This window comes from Ptiloglossa arizonensis, chromosome 7 (assembly GCF_051014685.1).
Source record: "Ptiloglossa arizonensis isolate GNS036 chromosome 7, iyPtiAriz1_principal, whole genome shotgun sequence".
NCBI classification, from domain to species: Eukaryota; Metazoa; Arthropoda; class Insecta; order Hymenoptera; family Colletidae; genus Ptiloglossa; species Ptiloglossa arizonensis.
In genome coordinates, this window is record NC_135054.1 from 6,018,542 (window position 1) to 6,036,027 (window position 17,486).

At 33.9% G+C, this 17,486-nt stretch overlaps 1 protein-coding gene across 1 annotated transcript; it reads right to left on the minus strand.

The window, feature by feature from the left end:
- Nucleotides 1-3,442: 3,442 nt before the first annotated feature.
- On the minus strand, nt 3,443-12,471 carry LOC143149613 (uncharacterized). The gene is made up of 3 exons (XM_076317181.1): nt 12,368-12,471; nt 10,079-10,364; nt 3,443-3,578 (listed from the first exon to the last, which is right to left on the minus strand). The coding sequence occupies exons 2-3, from the start codon at nt 10,343-10,345 to the stop codon at nt 3,513-3,515; spliced, it is 333 nt and encodes a 110-aa protein (XP_076173296.1). The 5' UTR covers nt 10,346-10,364; nt 12,368-12,471; the 3' UTR covers nt 3,443-3,512.
- Nucleotides 12,472-17,486: the final 5,015 nt, after the last annotated feature.

A 17,486-nucleotide genomic window follows, 5' to 3' on the forward strand; every position in this document is an offset into this window, starting at 1 on the left:
AAAGTACTATTCGTGTAACACTGAACAATTTTAATTGCTCTCGTTCGTTGGTACATTTTAGAATTATACTTTGAACGATTTTTAAGCCGTTACTCGAACGTTATAGTCTACGTGTAGTAGTCTCTGTCTCTTGTTATTACATTTCCTAAATTTAAGGCTGAGATACACATATGTGTATACCGGTTTCTCTGTTCTTAAAATAGGTCATATACATTTGGTTCTAACGTAGCGAATAAAAAACAGTAACAAAATTGTTTAAACGTACAAAAGAATGAAAACATTATTAGGCATGGTATTAGCAGAACATTTTCAAAAAGAATTTAACAGCTAAAGATTAAATTCGACTATGATTTGAAAGAAACGGCACAGAAATTGAAGAGTTGCAATGCTCGACGCAAAAGAGTTTTCTGGTACATCGAACACGTTCCAACCACATTTGATAAATATTTTATCCCGGATCTTCGTTAAATGATTAAAGCAACTGCAAATTCATCAAATATACGATCTGAAGAGAGTGTACGCGGAAAAGCCTTCGTCAAAATGTTCTTTAGGTAGTGTTATTTAAAAGAATATTTTGTTTGTGGCCACAAAAGAATTGAAGAAACATAGTCTTTTTATATTATATAACTAGGTTATGTGTTCTAAAATACATTGCACCGGTAAATTCTAAAACACACGCATGTGTCGAATAAAATTGAATTTCAAACGTTTAAAATAATTTTGTTCCAAGAGAAGCCAATTCCTGATAAAAATTTAATACCTTTTATACAAAGCATTGTGTAGTATTTTTATCCATATATAGGAAGTATGAACTCTGCCTACAGCTTCTAAACAATTATTTTAGATTTTTATTCGAAGAAACTTAATTACAGATATTATTAACATTATATAGTTAACTATTTTATTTCGTGTAAATAACGTTTTACACTATAATTACGTTACTATTAATCTATTTGTGTACCGAAGAAGAACAATACGTTACAGATGAAAATGTTGGAAATTTATTATTCGAGAAGGCTGCAAACAATATGGTTTCATTTTAGGTATAAATAATTACTATTTACTCGTGCGTCAGCGCTATAGAATATGGTTGCGTAGGTAATAGGTGCGCGACAAAGTGCACAGGTTCTCCAAATGAGATTGAACATATACATACATATGATCATCGAGTAAACCCCAGTAGAGCAGAAACTGAATTCGTCGATGAATGCGAGCAAGCGTATCATCTGTTAAGTGAATCATTTCATAACGCATAATCCTCGTCCTGAGAATTACATTCATAGTTACACATACGAGTTAACGCATTAATATAATTATAAGTATCAGCACTCCAGGTGCATGTTACGTACTGAATCGCAGTGTCATTTAATATAATGAAAGACGGAACAAAATTTATCTAATGTTCATCTTTAGTGTACGAACAAGTATGTTTCTCTTTTGTTACTATGTAAGTTAATTTTATATACACGTGACCTAATTAGTCGTAACTACAAAACCGTTTAAAATTAATTAAATACGTGTATGCGATTAGAGTTATTAAAAATGTCTTAGCTTTAATTGGGATAAGAAATAAACGTAAAATATAAAAGCGTTGTTATGTTATAAATTGATATGTCATGTTGTAAAATTATGCAACGCTAGAATCTTTCGTGAGAAACGAAGTAATTGATGATACACTGGTATTTGAAGTTCCAAATGGTTATAAACAATCATTTCAAAGACTGTAACAACAATAACAGCACATCGTATATCAAATTGTGTCAATTTATTATTCACAGGTAGCAGGACATTCGTCATCGAACGAAAGGAATGAAAAGACAAGTATTTTCGTATGAAAAAATTTCTCCAGTGTTACGCTCGCATCTATATATCTCTCACGTTCTAGAAAGACCGACAGTATACTAACACATTTCAGAAAAAATGTTTATACTCTACGAAACAACATTGTAAAATGAGAATAATATATTTTTCATTGTAAACAATTGTAACAATTGGAGACAATTTTATTACCTGAACTCGATTGAATTTTTCATTGTCAAAAAATTTTGACAGAATCTAAAATAGATGATAATCAAATTCAATGTCCAAAGCACTCGGTTAACGAATTTGGATCCCCTGTTTTCCTTTCTTTAACATTTCTTAAGAAATTGATTACAGCAGCGTTTTTGAAACCTCATCTTCGTCCGGACTCCCTCGAGAAGGTGAAACTTTCGACAAACCTCGTATAGAGTAAATTTAAATAAATATTTTAAAACCATTTTCTAACTAGCAATATCTACTGTTAAAAAATTTAAACATTTTATACGTTGTTTATCAAAGCAGTGCTCTAGAATAAATATGGTTCTTGGAGTATTTATTTAATATTAATTAATAACAAATTATTTTGTCTTTTATCGAACGATATTAAAAAATTCTTCATACTGTTAAAAATGTTTATCTTTCATTTCTTTAACAGAAGCAGAATGAAAGGTAAAATGTCAACTGTTCCAAACTTTCGAGCATTTCTTTTCTTATATTTATTATAAACGTTAAGAAACATGTTTAATGTATATCTTTAACAAAAACAAAATACCACGAGAAGCAATTTTTTTATTCCGCAGTTGTTAAAATTATTAAAATATTATTTAAAACAAGTTTACTGTGGCCCTGAAGTACACGGACTCCAATTTGTGAAACGGGATTATAGCAAGTGGATATTGAGAAAATCAAATTTTCGTAGTATATAATATTAGAAATATTTTCTATCTCAAGCTATACTTATGCGCATACATAATATAGAATAAATATTATTTTTCACATTCCAAATCTTCGTTTCGATTGACGTACGACTTTCGCGTTTCACATAGTAGTTCACCACCTTAAATACGTTCATTTGTGTAAGTCCATACGCCGAGACATTAACTATGCTGACGTCCGAAATGAAAAAAAACTGGATAACGTGAATATCTATTAACGATTGAGCAACGAATTGCGCCGCTACCACGTTTGCCACAGGCCAACAGAAGGTGTGGACAAATACGGTTGATCTACCTTAGCTCCACTGGTGAACGACACAATGTGGTAAAGTAAATATAGTCGCTCGTTGAAGATAGACAAAGATGCTTGCAGGAGTGACTCGCGAAACCAAACCTTCCTATACCTCTTCTGCTCCTGCATGGTCGATATCACTTGACCCACTATTTCGAATCCAGAAACTGTACCTTTGCTTTTATATCCAGCCTCCATCCCCAAGCTACCCTCAACATTGAGAACTCGATTTTATTAAAAGCGTCTTTGAACATGGAACTACACGCTACAAAGTAAACATTTGCAATGCGAACAAAGCAACACAGTCGAACCGATTCTATTCTTAATGAAGGTATATCAATGAGTAGCAATGACAGGAGGGGCGAGTTTTAATTTCGACGACGAAAATTTCATTTTATTTGCAACTACGGTATACCGCATCGTAAACTATCCATATTTTGCTAAATGTAACCAAGATACAGAAGTGGCTACTGAACGGTACAGGTTCATGGCGCTTCTTCATAACAGGGTACGCAGCGCACTCTGCTTCGCGGGCCACAGGTAAATGTATTCTGAAACAAAGAAAAACAAAATTGAACATTAACGTCAATTCGGAGATTCGACTCTCGAAATGAAACTTTTATTTCGTGAGATTCAATTACGAACCATGTTCGATCGTGTATTTTAATTGAATAGGAAACAACAGCAGACGCACTCAGATAAAGCGGGTTCAAGCGATGTTAGATTCTCTGTCAAGTGTCACATCAAAAAGTCAAGCAGTCCACGTCATACGAACTGGTGAATTGAAAATTGCCACGTGTCAGGTGAAGCACCCGACGACAATAGGCACGTGCACCCTGAAACGTCGTAACTGGATACGATGGAACTAGGTTCCACGGGTATCAAGGGTGGTTCGAGTTCATGGCTCTTAGTCCGAGTGCCTCGTGCCTCGTGCCGTACACGAGGTTCGCGTACATCACCAAAGAGGTGTTCTGTTTCAGGATACGATCGACTTGCAACCCTTTGTACGAACAATATACAGTCGTCCTTATTACGCGTTATTATTCACACAATTCGTCGCGTAAATTGACGTGTCGTTCAATCGTTATTGCAACTGGTAATAACAGAACGCCTTAAACGCAGCATGCTTGCTAGAAGAATTATCCTATAATTTCAAGATATTTTGATCAAAAATTAATTTAATGAAAAATAGTGCTTTGCATATTTTCTAGTAATTTTGAAAAACATTCGATAATGTCATTTAACTTCCCACAAGGCAATCTTTGAATACACAGTGCTCTAACGTTTATTAATTATATATGCACTATACACATTTGTACTGTATTATAGATATACAGGATATTTTTTAACAGATGGTGTAACTGGAGGAACAGTGATATTGAGAAAATGTGTACAGGGATATATTGTAAAAAATGACTCGTAACTGTCGTATACTCGACCGTGTTGTTTGTAATAAATTCCAATGAGCATCTTTCAGGATATTCTGCTCGTTTAATTCTTCGAACGCTAAGAACATTTTTTAAAAGATTTAGTTACAAAAGTGGGTCGCGTTCCATACCTAAATCACAAAATCTTTTCATCAAAGTTAAATTGTCTGTTTGATCAAACGAATATGTATATTGCAGTCAAAATTCGAAATCAGTCAGTTGTTAATAATTCTGACTTATTGAAAATACTTTTTTATTGAAATATCCTCATCGTTGAAACCCGTTCTCGGATAACTACTTTTAATCAGAGAAAATTAATAATAACCAGAATGTACGAACACTGAAAAAATGTGCAATTTTTTCGATAGTAATAGCGATACGATTCAACTTTTCTTGGTTTTAATACTATAAGTTGATACCTGATTCTGTTTATTCGTTGGCCCCGAAAATAGAGTAAAAAAAGATATCGCTTCCACAATAAAATGGAACGAAAGTGCTCTATCGCACCAAAAAAATCAAATTACTTCGAATTTCGAAATTTACATTATCGAATAATACAAGCAACTTGAAGATAATAATCAAATAAGACCCCATGTTTTTAATAAATATTGTACGTATATCGCTAGTGTCTAGTTGTCGAGAAAGAAAATTTCAATCGCGACAAGCGATGCGATTCATTAGTCCTTATCCGCTGGAGATTCAACATGGATGAAACCTGATCTCATATAGTACACGTATATTAATTCTTGCAGTTTGAGGGAAGTACGGCACGCCAAGCGCCCCCTATTCTTTCTGGAGAAACGTTTTGTTGTTGCACAGCTAAAACGCTAGATGGCGCTTTTTAAACTTTGGAATTAATTATCAATCTAATAAACGAATTATTATCGATTAAGTACGTATCATTACATTTTAATATATTCATGGACATATATGCTTTGTACAAAATACTCAAAATATTGGTCACACAACGTATTTAATACAAATCTCATTGAATTAATAAAAATATAAAAGTTGAAGTATTATACTATCGACTTTGTAAAATTCGACATGTTCGGATTACATGTGCCGAAATTTATTCTCAAAACGCAATAGTATGTATTTAATGGCGAACAATCTAATCCTTGGATCGATAATCTGTTTTAAACTTTACAGAGTGTTGTCATTTTACAACGATTCCTGCGACCATAGTATATAGGTTAAATATATCGAAATTTATTATCAAAATCCAATGATGCGTACCTAGTACATAACAGTTTAATCCTTGGAACGATAATCTATTATAAACTTTAAATGGCACAGAGCTATTAATAGGGTATTGTTCCTATTTCATAAACACTTGGTCTTTAGATTAGAAATATTGGAATTCATTCTCAAAGTACAATGATTGCACGCCATCTAACGGTTCAGCCACACGACAGCTAGAAGCTTGTCCAAACAGAGAAGGGGATATATTTGGTGTACCATAATCTTCCCGGATGGTAAAATTTAATGGATCCTTGTGTACACGTAAATCTATGCTTACACTGTGGGGAAAAAGAAACACTTCTTACATTCGAAACAAGAACAAATTGACATTATGAAACAAAACTAATGCTTATTAATTCTTCACATTGTAGAGAAAGTATCAATTACATTTTGTGTCACCGATTTTAACCAATAAGTTAACGAAAAGTTTTAAACTTGTATTAATTATGAGCAAAAATTACTCAACACTATACGTTTCTTTTAATCCAAACCGATCCCTCTTTCTCTCCACGATACAGATACTTCTGCAGAATCTGCTTTTTTTTTTTTCTAGGATTCAGTTCAATCAACAAACGCGAGCACGATGTCGAATAAATGGTTCGAAATAACTATCTTCCAATTCATTGTACTCCATCATACTCTTGACCGTTTTATCCAGTGGCATTGATAAAATGGTTGAAACCGAAGCTTTGTATTCTAGATAAAAGTAAACCGGTAAGATTGATTCGCAACAAATCATGATATTGGCAAACTTCCTAAACACAAACACAAACGTAAATAAGTTACAACGATGTTCGTTAAAGTTATCAAATACACACGTGCCATACCAGGTTTCAAAGTCAAGTTTCGTACAAAGAAAGTTTATTGTACACTTAAAAATAACATCTTCGTTGGTTATTCATAATTGTACTTTGAGTTCGTCGACTTTGAATAAATAAATTGTTTAAACAACATAACGTTTCAACGCTTTTTAAAGACGTTTATTACAAACAACCCGCATATTCAAAGACAATATTAAAATACATATATATAAATGACCAATATATAAAATGTTGCTTGAAAATTTTTGCTGTAGCAATTGACACGTTAGTAACAGTCTTTTGTTGCACATTTTTTACTTTTTTCCAGATAGAGTCATTGCTTTTACAGTTATAACATTTATTACGAAACAATCTGTATAATTATTCATTATTTCTTTTTCACTTTATCGTTTTATCTAACACGATAAGTTTTAGTTATTCTTGTATATAGTTTTATTTCTTTATAACTGTATACTTTATTCTACGTCCATAATTAATCGTTACAGTTCGGTAAGAACGATGCAATACAACCATGTTGTGGAAAATCAACAAAACTAAATGAACCGATCAATTCAAGGTAATTCATGAAGGGAGTAAACAAGTATGCACGTACATAATACAATTCATAGTTATTCGAACGATAGCATGTTTAGCATATTTCAGTCGAGCTCCAATCGTATAAATATTTCTTAAATCAATAACTTTACTCTCAAAACTTGACTCTTGTGTCATAAAAATGTAAAGTAAAACAAAATACGTTCAAAGGGTTTTAAAAATGATTATTTGAAAATCTTATTAAATAGTAATAAAAATTACCGGGTAATAAAATGCCAAATCTGCTTAAACGAAGGAATGTTTTCCTGTAAATCGTTCCGAACCTTCTAGAGTCTAGAGGAATTTAATAACTTTAAAAAGTAATAACTTTACTCTCAAAAGATAACCTTACTAACAATTAGCCTCGTGTCATAAAAATGTAAAATAAAATAAAATACGTTCAAAGGTTTTTAAAAATTATTATTTGAAAATGTAATTAAATAGTATTTAAAGTTACCGGGTAATAAAATGATAAATCTTCCTAAATAAAGGAATGTTTTCCTGTAAATTGTTCCGAACCTTCTAGAGTCTAGAGGAATTTAATAACTTTAAAAAGTAATAACTTTACTCTCAAAAGATAACCTTACTAACAATTAGCCTCGTGTCATAAAAATGTAAAATAAAATAAAATACGTTCAAAGGTTTTTAAAAATGATTATTTGAAAATCTAATTAAATAGTATTTAAAGTTACCGGGTAATAAAATGATAAATCTTCCTAAATAAAGGAATGTTTTCCTGTAAATTGTTCCGGACCTTCTAGAGTCTAGAGGAATTTATATAAAAACGATAAATAGAAGGTCGGGGGTTGCTTTTATCCCTTTAAAGCGTGTTCGAACAATGAAAATACAGTATAGTAGAACGACAATGTATGTATGTGCGTGTAAGAGAGAGTACGCCGAGCGAGGGTACGAGCGATCCTCTATGGGGGGTCGAGACTGGTCAAGGGTCGTACCGACACGTGCGTAGTCGATGGGACCGCGGAATTTCCCGCGACCCGGACATGGTAGGGGCCCATCGACTGGTTGCCACCTGGCAACCACTTGAGCCAGTCCATCATCGACCTACACCCTCGATCACCTCAAAACGGGGGACACGAGTCGCGAGGCCCCAAACTGGAGAGTATAAGACCGTTGCCCTTGTGAAGAGGCCCTCATTTACAGACCATTGCTGATAGCAATGGAAATAGCTCAGGAAATACACATAGCCACCGCGTTCAAAATAATTTAGTCATTTTCTCTTACTCGCCATTTTCAAAGTCCAGAAAACATCCTAGTCAACCCGTGACTAGGACTAAGGTCATCGTCACCTCTATCCTCGGAAAAATCTACAAACACCGAGGAAAATCACTCGGAAATGTTAGTTGTTACCGTGACCACCACTCGGTCGAATTCTCAAAATGTAAGACATACGTCTCTCGTTGTCGTTCTACTATACTGTATTTTCATTGTTCGAACACACTTTAAAAGGATGAAAGCAACCCCCGATCTTCTGTTTATCGTTTTTATATAAATTCCCCTATACTCTAGAAGGTCTTGAACAATTTACAGGAAAACACTCCTTGAATTAAGCAGATTTGTCATTTTATTACCCGGTAACTTTTGCTACTATTTAATAAGATTTTCAAATAATCATTTTTAGAAACCTTTGAACGTATTTTCCTTTATTTTACATTTTGTGAATTTTCCCGTGACAACCTGAACGGGACGGTTGTTGCGAGAGCGCGTGACTGGCGAAGAACGTTGAGGTTAGCGTACGAATTGCGAAGTATCCAGAGAAATGTTGCCTACTCTAGATACGGTTTCATAGATTACGTTGCAAAACATCCCGAAAAGTTCTGTCTATTCGGGATAACGTTATTGTCCCGTAGTAACCGTGTGTTGTATAAATATTTCCGACACATCCGAACCGTTGAGGAGAAATCCTACAGCATTATTTATCGAGACACTTGAAGGATCTACTACAAGGATCTTTCATTGTTAGATGGACCAGATATTGGATCACTGTTTCTGTAATTTGAGAACGGAAACGTTATTCGTAAACTATCATTACACTAAAGGTAGTTGCATAACGATCTTGGCACACAAATTTTCAATCGAAGCTCAATAAATATAAAATATAAAATTTATATTAATAAATATAAAGCCCAAACCGTACGTACGGTAAGAAATATATAAGTACAATATGCAAAAAGATATGCTACACGCATTAACCAAAAACGATAATTATAAATTTCAACAGGGCCCTTAACGATTTATATCGCCGAAACAGTAAAGCAGTACTTTTCTTTCAAGAGATATTATTTTTAACGGCTTGCCTATTGACCTAATTTAAACGTAATCGAAAATCTTTAGGCTGACCTACAACGAGAAGTATATTCGAATGAAACGCAGTTCGATACTGTGAAAAAATTGAAACATTCTATTCTTTAAATATTATATAAATTAATTATTAATTATTAGAAATAAATCAAATTTAATTCGAATCAAAGATGACGGATAAAATCAACGAATAACGATTTATTTGCAATATTCATTCGCTTTCACAATTCAAATTCTAATTTTCATTCAACGAATAACGTATAAAAAACTATTAATCTTTCGTTCGTAATTCGAAACTTTCATTTCTATAAAAATGTTATCCATTTTTGTTAATTATTTTCTTTACAGTGTGGTGTCTTCTTGTCCAGTCTATTTTCTGCTCGTGATGTTTCATAATATGTACAATAAATAAACTGTCCCATTTGCACACACGCCGTTACTACGTCATTTTACATCCGATAACAAGATATTCGATCCAATTTGTATCCAACGTTAAAGTACAATATTTCAAATAATCGAATATATTGTACTTGTGCAAGAAAAGTCAAATTTTTGTCTCAAAAAGTGAAAAATCATAAGCGATAGAGTTACAACGGTCTTGTTAATCCCGAGTCTCCGATTAGCCAATCGCGATCGTTCGAGATTTAAATAAACTCCAGGCCTTACCTTGTCAAAGACTTCATCGGGTGGACAAGGAAGTATACGAGATTCCGATCCTTTGCATTCAACGTACTGCAAGCAATCCAGTGGATACGGTAAAGTAATTACTCTCTCTTCGCCGTCCAAGATTTTTATCGTCGGACATTTTGGAATCTGACAATTTGACGAGAGATTACTTTGAGAGTCACCTGGTTGCGGTAGTGGTATGTTCCCATCGGCGATGTCAAACCCAATAATCAAGTAAATGCAATAGAGAGCAAAAAGCAATTTCATTTTGAAGTTACTTTGAACTCTGCGAACAAGAGAGAGAAACATACATTTAAATCGAATGAACTCGAAGCTGAAAATGAACGTTTTAAAATGCATCGATAGCAACGTTTCGTATGGATTCGGATAAAAGTACTTATTTCGTAAGCTCTTGTTCGGCGAAAGGAATATTTTTGCGAAATGATAATATTTTATCCAAGGTTCGTTAACATTGCGTATCGTTGCCATTTCTTTTTTTTTCAATTTTTACAAACAACGAGCAAATTTCGACAAAAAGATGAATCGCAATTTGATTTCTTAACAGAACTTCTCCGTTCGCTGTTCCTGTGTTACAAAAATCGGTACACATCGGACGAACAATATTGTTATATCGTTACTACAGATACTTGGAAAATAGGTCTATTTCCCAAAGGCTATCGCTAATTATATCAATGTTTACGCGCGTGATCTACAACACGGTCGTTAAATCGCGAGTCATTATAAACGTACGAAAATGTCCATGTGTGAGAGTTTGTGTAAAATTGGCGAAAGGACATGGGAAAAGAGCTCGCTCTGAGAAATATCTAGCGCCGACTACTATAATTAACACCGGGTATAATCTAGCGAGCGTGAGTACTAAATTCTAACGAGATACTTAACTACATAGGAATTCTCCACGCGTAGAATCACGTTGTATTTGCGTGGTACACTTGAATCGTGCAGACTCTGCGTAACTCTTAATTAGAAATATAATTAACCGACAAATTTTCCTTATATCATGAACTCGTCACTTTTTTACCTTGTTCGTGTACAATTGCTCCATGTTAGTTCAATTACAATGCCAGAAGAACATCCTAGTTGACACAGTTAATTAATTGCCATTACTTGCTTACAATTAGCATCGAACAAGAAGAAGAAAACATTCCTTTAATTATCCCCTAGGTAAAGCGAGCTACGGACCTTAAATAATTTCACTGTCCCTATTATTCTCGCGTCTCCCGAGTCGTTGTTCCCGTGCACGCTTTAACATCGAGGATCAAATTACAAGACGTGCCTCGAAACAATTATTTTCATTTGTAACTGTCGCTGCTTGCAACGCTACCAAACTATACGCCATTAACCCCTTTCACTACGATTTAAGTTCCGATAACGCGTGTCATAATCAACAGCAAGATCGGTCGCATCTCTCACTGTTCTCGTGAACGTTAAATTTTCTTTTCCGAGACATTATGTAAGAAAATTCTCTAATATTTTTAAGAAAATACATTCGAACGTACGAATCCAGCCAAGCCTCGCCCATGATTGGCTCGATTTCCTTGCCACGAGTCTCGCACGATATTGTAGATGAAAGAGTTAATCCAAAAACCTAAATCGTTACAACGTACAAATTGTTTTCAAACAAAGCCGAACAGGCGAAATCGACAAACGTAGGTTTATAGAGAACAAAATCGTGATCAACGTTGAAACAGAATTATCATTTTAAATGTTTCTCTCAGTTGCGTCAATATTACCAATAACGCGAAGTATATACGCGAGGAAAACATACATACATCGTGTAGTATGTCAACGTGAACTCTACAACTGTCAAAGGTTAAAACTAATTTAAAATATGCGTGAAATTAAATTGCAATTATCACTGAATGTATTATAGAAACATCCTAGTCGACACATCGTTGACACAATCGCGAAATGAAACATTTGAGCGTGTTCGCGTCTTCTCACCTTTTTCAGAGAATGCAATTTACACATTTAGTTAGATAACGTTACCGAACTCTGTCAGAAATATGTACATACCAACCGTAACTTTAACGCACACGGTATATACTGTACGCAATACCGATACTACTATACTTTACGTACACTTGGTACTTGTAAGCAGAGATAAACCTCAACCGAGGTTTCGATTGCTCGATAGAAAATGAAAAAAAGAAACCGTCGAACGGAGAGTAACTTTCGTTGGAATAAGTGTCGAGTAACGACCAACAGTTTGCAAGATATCCGTTTACATGGATCAAAGTTGTAAATCGTGTACATTTTCATTGAGGTTACCGTGCGCTTGGCTTTCGTGCGTGGTTCTCAATGACAGCCACAGAGCTCTCCACCGATGACCGATTAGCGCTCGACACGATTTTTATAAGGTAATATTTCTGCACACTGAGCCTTGCCTACGTTCGCTACGTTCAACGAGGAAAGAACAAGGTGTTCCTCAAGTAGGAAGCAGTTGTCGATGGACAAAGTGGGTCACGAGCCGTGACCTCCGCGGCTCTCCGGTCGCGTCTTTTCCACAACCTCGAGAGCTTCGCTTCTCCACTTAATTACCTCCACGTCCTCTGTGCATGCATAGGCGAATTTGAACATACCGTGGACGATGACGATGAAAAATATTTCAGATAATCCAAGAACGAAACACGACGTGGAACAAAGTCCTTTCAACGTTCTGCGATTGATTCTCAATCGTATCCTCTGAGCGGACCACGATTATTTCAAAGCCACCTTACACGTTTCGTTACTCTTGAACTGTACAGTGGTTGTTGATTCTCACCGGGAACATTCGAATCTAAATGTCTCCGCTTTAGATCGAACTAGACGAGAGAATGTCCCGAAATGAAATATTTCACTGGTAGTGGCAAACGATACGGTGAAAACTCCACTTATTCTCAAGATCGAACCAGATCATGGCTTCGAAAAATCATTTAAAAAGCTTTCCGTACGAAGTCCATTTTTAAGAAGGCACACCGTCTCGATGGCTTCGAAAAGTCAATTTTCATTTGACGTTTTCTGCAAATTTCACATTTCAAACAACACTTCCTCGAACAAAGTTCCTTTAATTCTTAAAAAATTCTAATTCTGTTTAGTTATATCGAACCATTAGGATTAAAGAAACCCAAGTCATTGTACGACCAGGTGAAGCTAACAGCACTGTATAGAGACGAGGATCTTTTATGTATATTAACAGTTTTTTATGCAAATTGTTACAAATTACGACGTTTGAAGTATGTACTTTTGGTACATGTGTGAACAATTTTTGTAAGATACCTCGTATCATCGTAAAGTATTCCCAAATGTTAAACCGTTTTATTATTCAAGATGATTTCTCCTGCTACCTGTGTTTCCAGGCTAAAAGTGCATTAATCGACGATTTTCCTGAACGAGAGCTTGCAATGCTTGTATAGAATTCATTGGACTTGATTAGAATTCAATGACTTTTAATGTTTATTACAACCTTTCTGGAACAAGGTAAACACGTTAAATATTAATTTTATAAAAATAACTTCTCAGGTGGTTATTCGAAGGTCGACGTATCATACCACAGCTGACTCTTTCATTTTATCAGTTATAATTTACGATTATGAAAGTATGCTGTCCTGTTTTAAAGGAAATATAATTTTGAAAAATGAAACCTTGAGAGAAATCTTTAAATTATACAGTTAACTGGACGTAATATGGAGGAAGCGAAAATTATGAAATCAGTTATTCTAAACAATGATTTAATATCACGATATTATTATTTATACGAAAGTGACGATATAGACGGTTTGAGTAGAAAGATAAGAAGAATCATCTGTCTATGGTTAATCGTTTTAAAGATGGATCATTTTATTTGAAGTGAAGCAAAATTCACACTGTATTGACCCATAATATCTACCGATCTTGCGATGATGTGTATTATATTATTGAGAAGTTTAATTACGATATTTATTTACAATTTTAGTGGTCACTTGTGTACTATAATACTTGTGCGTTTATAACAATAGACGTTAACCCTTTGTCATCAAGGTCAACATTCGATGGACACCTGGTTATTCTAGGTACGTTTTCGTAATTTAGTACTTTTTACCAGATACTTTTTTATCTTTTCATCGATCAGAATTAATACAATTTTACAAACTCTTCAACTTCAACCTCTACCAAAATGTATAATAATAATCACAAGTAAACAATTGATAAATGAAACGTATATTCCGTTACACTGCATTATAAGTTTTCTTATTACATAAACGATGCAATAAATTATGTTTTAATAAATGATTTATTATTGTTGAAGTTATAAGTCAGTTCTGTAAGATGGCGCCAGTTGCTGGGGAACCACGCGACAGTCACCAAGTTAATAATTTCTTTAACTTTGATTGAAATTATTCTTAAGATTGTTTCAATTGTAACATAGAAAGGTTGTTTCTCTCTTCTTTAGATTTTTAAACAAACAAGCGGCTTTTGAGAATGGTCACATTCATTGAATGTATTCGTATTTAAAATCTTTTTATTTTACAAATTGCTATAGATAAGGATGTAAATTAGCTTCTAAAACTTATTAAAATTTAATAAACGTCCCCAAATTATGTTAACACTCAAAAAATACGTATAATTTCTTTTTATTATCGATTGGTTTTTATTATCCATTAATAATGGATACTATATCATTAAACACTTCTCCATGTATATATTCTCAATGCATTATTGATTTTAATTTTAAGTATTTTACAGATATATGGCACCTTGAACCTATTTTAAATCGAAAATTGCCAAATAGCAAAATCATCATTTTAGAGTACATCGAGCCATCTGTCGGTCAATGTTGGTACTATTTGGTACAAATGTGGGTAAGTTAGGTAACTATTGCATGGTGCACTTTGTAGAATCTTGAACCATAAGTGCGTTCGGTGTTTACTCTTACGAGCTATAAATGCGTGCAAACATTGTTTATACCGTTCACTTTGACGCTGTAATCGCTTATATTACAAGAACAGTAATAACGTCACTGTGACGTCACATCTTATGCTCACAAACATTTACTTCATCTAGGTTGAACAACAAATGTGTGAACTTTTATAAACGTTCTTTTAAATGTACAAGTTGTAATGTTAATATAAGTATTATGTGAATAGTGACATGCTTTTCTTTTTCCATTATTGAAATCCCCCAAAAATGTTCAAACTTTTACAAATGTTGGAAACTCTACTAAAAGAATTAAATAGAGTCAGAAAGACAACACAGAGAAAATATAACTCTATGTGAAATGTTTTTAAATTGTTTCCAACCGATGTTGACCATAAGAAGAAAGTTAATAATTTCATCGTGAATTTAAATTTTTTATTTTTATTTTCAAAACACATAAGAGAAATAAAAATCTGATCATTTTACACTTTGTAAACTGTTACCAGCCAAAATGAAAGGTTAATAAAATGGACGCTCTCAATTCGTATTGTTTCCGAATACTTCCGTCAGATGTCACTGAATGGTAAAGCTAAAAATATATCAGGTGAGACACTTAACATGACTATCTTGACTAACTTGTTAAATATAAGTCGTACGAAAAAATATTACCGAAGCTTCATGATTTTAAGAGGGACACTTATTAATCTAATTATTTTTCCTATCTTAATCTTTTTAGCGAATTTCCAAATTTACCTTTAACGGCTTAAACGGAATATCTAATTTTTTGTAGGAATTTAATCTATCAATAAATCCTGAATAAAAAAGTATTGAGACTGCTCTGAATTGAATAAATAATTCGATATTTACATAGACAATATCACATTCATTATTACGTTCACGGTCGAGGGTGTCACAGATGTAAAATAAGTTTTTTGAAGAGATCAGATACCTTACTGTATAAATATTCATCGTAGCAATGTCAATTGAATTAAAATTAACACATAAGCGACAAATATATTTAAAAATACACAGTAAAGAAAATCGTTAAGTCTATTTCGTACTGACTCCTTCGACCGAAACTTGAACAAATACGTCTTTCTGCACGAGAAACTGAAAACCTCGACGAAATCTTCTAGATCGAATGTAAGAACAAATCGTAGAATAAACTTGGATCTTATCTTATCGTGATATTTAGTATATTTTACAAGACACTTTTTTTTATATCTCAAGCCGCGAAGAAAGCTTTTCTTGGCAATTAGAAAAATTAGAGAAACTCCGGTGCACGAGTTGGCGACTCTCGGTCGTCCCTCGAGCGCAAAGAATCGAATACGTGACTCTAGACTTATGGTGTATCGACACTTACCGTACGAATGCCACAAAATGATGCACGTAACTAGAACCTAGCGAGATCCCCGCTTCTTTATAACGGTCAAATTTCTCGTGGAGAACTATCACTCCGCGAAAAAGTTTGCACGAAATCAAGGTAACTGATCTACGGATATACTACATCTAAAAAAAAAAACCTGACCGGACAGGTTTTGTAATTCGTAGAGAAAAGAACCATCACTGAACAAGAGTCAAAAGTCTTTCGACCACGGCGTACCAAATATCGAAAGAATCGCATCCAGAGGGCTAAGGATCTTTTGTTACCGTGCACGATGGGCGCAGGTGCACACCGAAAGGAAAAATGATACGTAAAACGCTTCGAAGCGTTTTACCATTCCAGGTAGAACACGAGGATCCCTGACGATGTTAAAATCGGTATCCTGTAACTGAACTAGACGCTTGTGCAATTGCCAGAACCTTGAATAAACTTTCGAAACGATTTCAAATTTATCTACCATTTAAATTAACTAAAAATAGATTCGAGTACGCTTTGTGGAAATTTATTTTAATTTTACAATAAATGCATTTATACAGATGCAATAGAGACATGTATAAATATCTAATACACTGGTACGAAACACATTAAATGGAATTTTGGTCAAGTACATAAGGTGTCCTTACGATTCGTGGCTGGTATACATTGCTAAAACTATATTAAGGAAACATTGATTTTATCCATTTATTGGCATTCGAACAGCTGTAAAAAGCAATCGCACCGGTCTTTTTTTTTTTAGTAAGTATACCATGTCTTTTAGTATATTAAGCGATGTAGTTCTTTGTTTGCTACAAAGCGATGTTAAGATAATTGCGAAAAAATAAAGTGTACAACAAATGACAAATACAGCGACTAAACTAATCGTTCTTTTTACAAAGAAATATTTTCACGTAAAGGTCAATGTACGCATACGCTTATTAATTAATACTAATCGGTTTAGTAGAATGGTTTTTGTTTTGTGAAAACACTCCAACACTTTATACGGAAAATAAGAAACCGTGTTAATTGGTTTGTTAAAGAGTGTCAAATTCTATTTGAAACAGAAGATGTGATTGAATTTTGTACCTGAATGATAATATACATACATATGCGTGCAAAATGGGAAAGTTAGAGTATTCGAAACTATAAATTTGC

What these genes read in the sequence shown, in the direction of transcription:
- LOC143149613 (XM_076317181.1), bottom strand. Translation starts at nt 10,345, where the DNA reads ATGAAATTGCTTTTTGCTCTCTATTGCATTTACTTGATTATTGGGTTT. An exon ending in CCGATGAAGTCTTTGACAAG is followed by an intron (nt 3,579 to 10,078) that starts GTAAGGCCTGGA and finishes TCTTTGTTTCAG; the next exon opens with AATACATTTACCTGTGGCCC.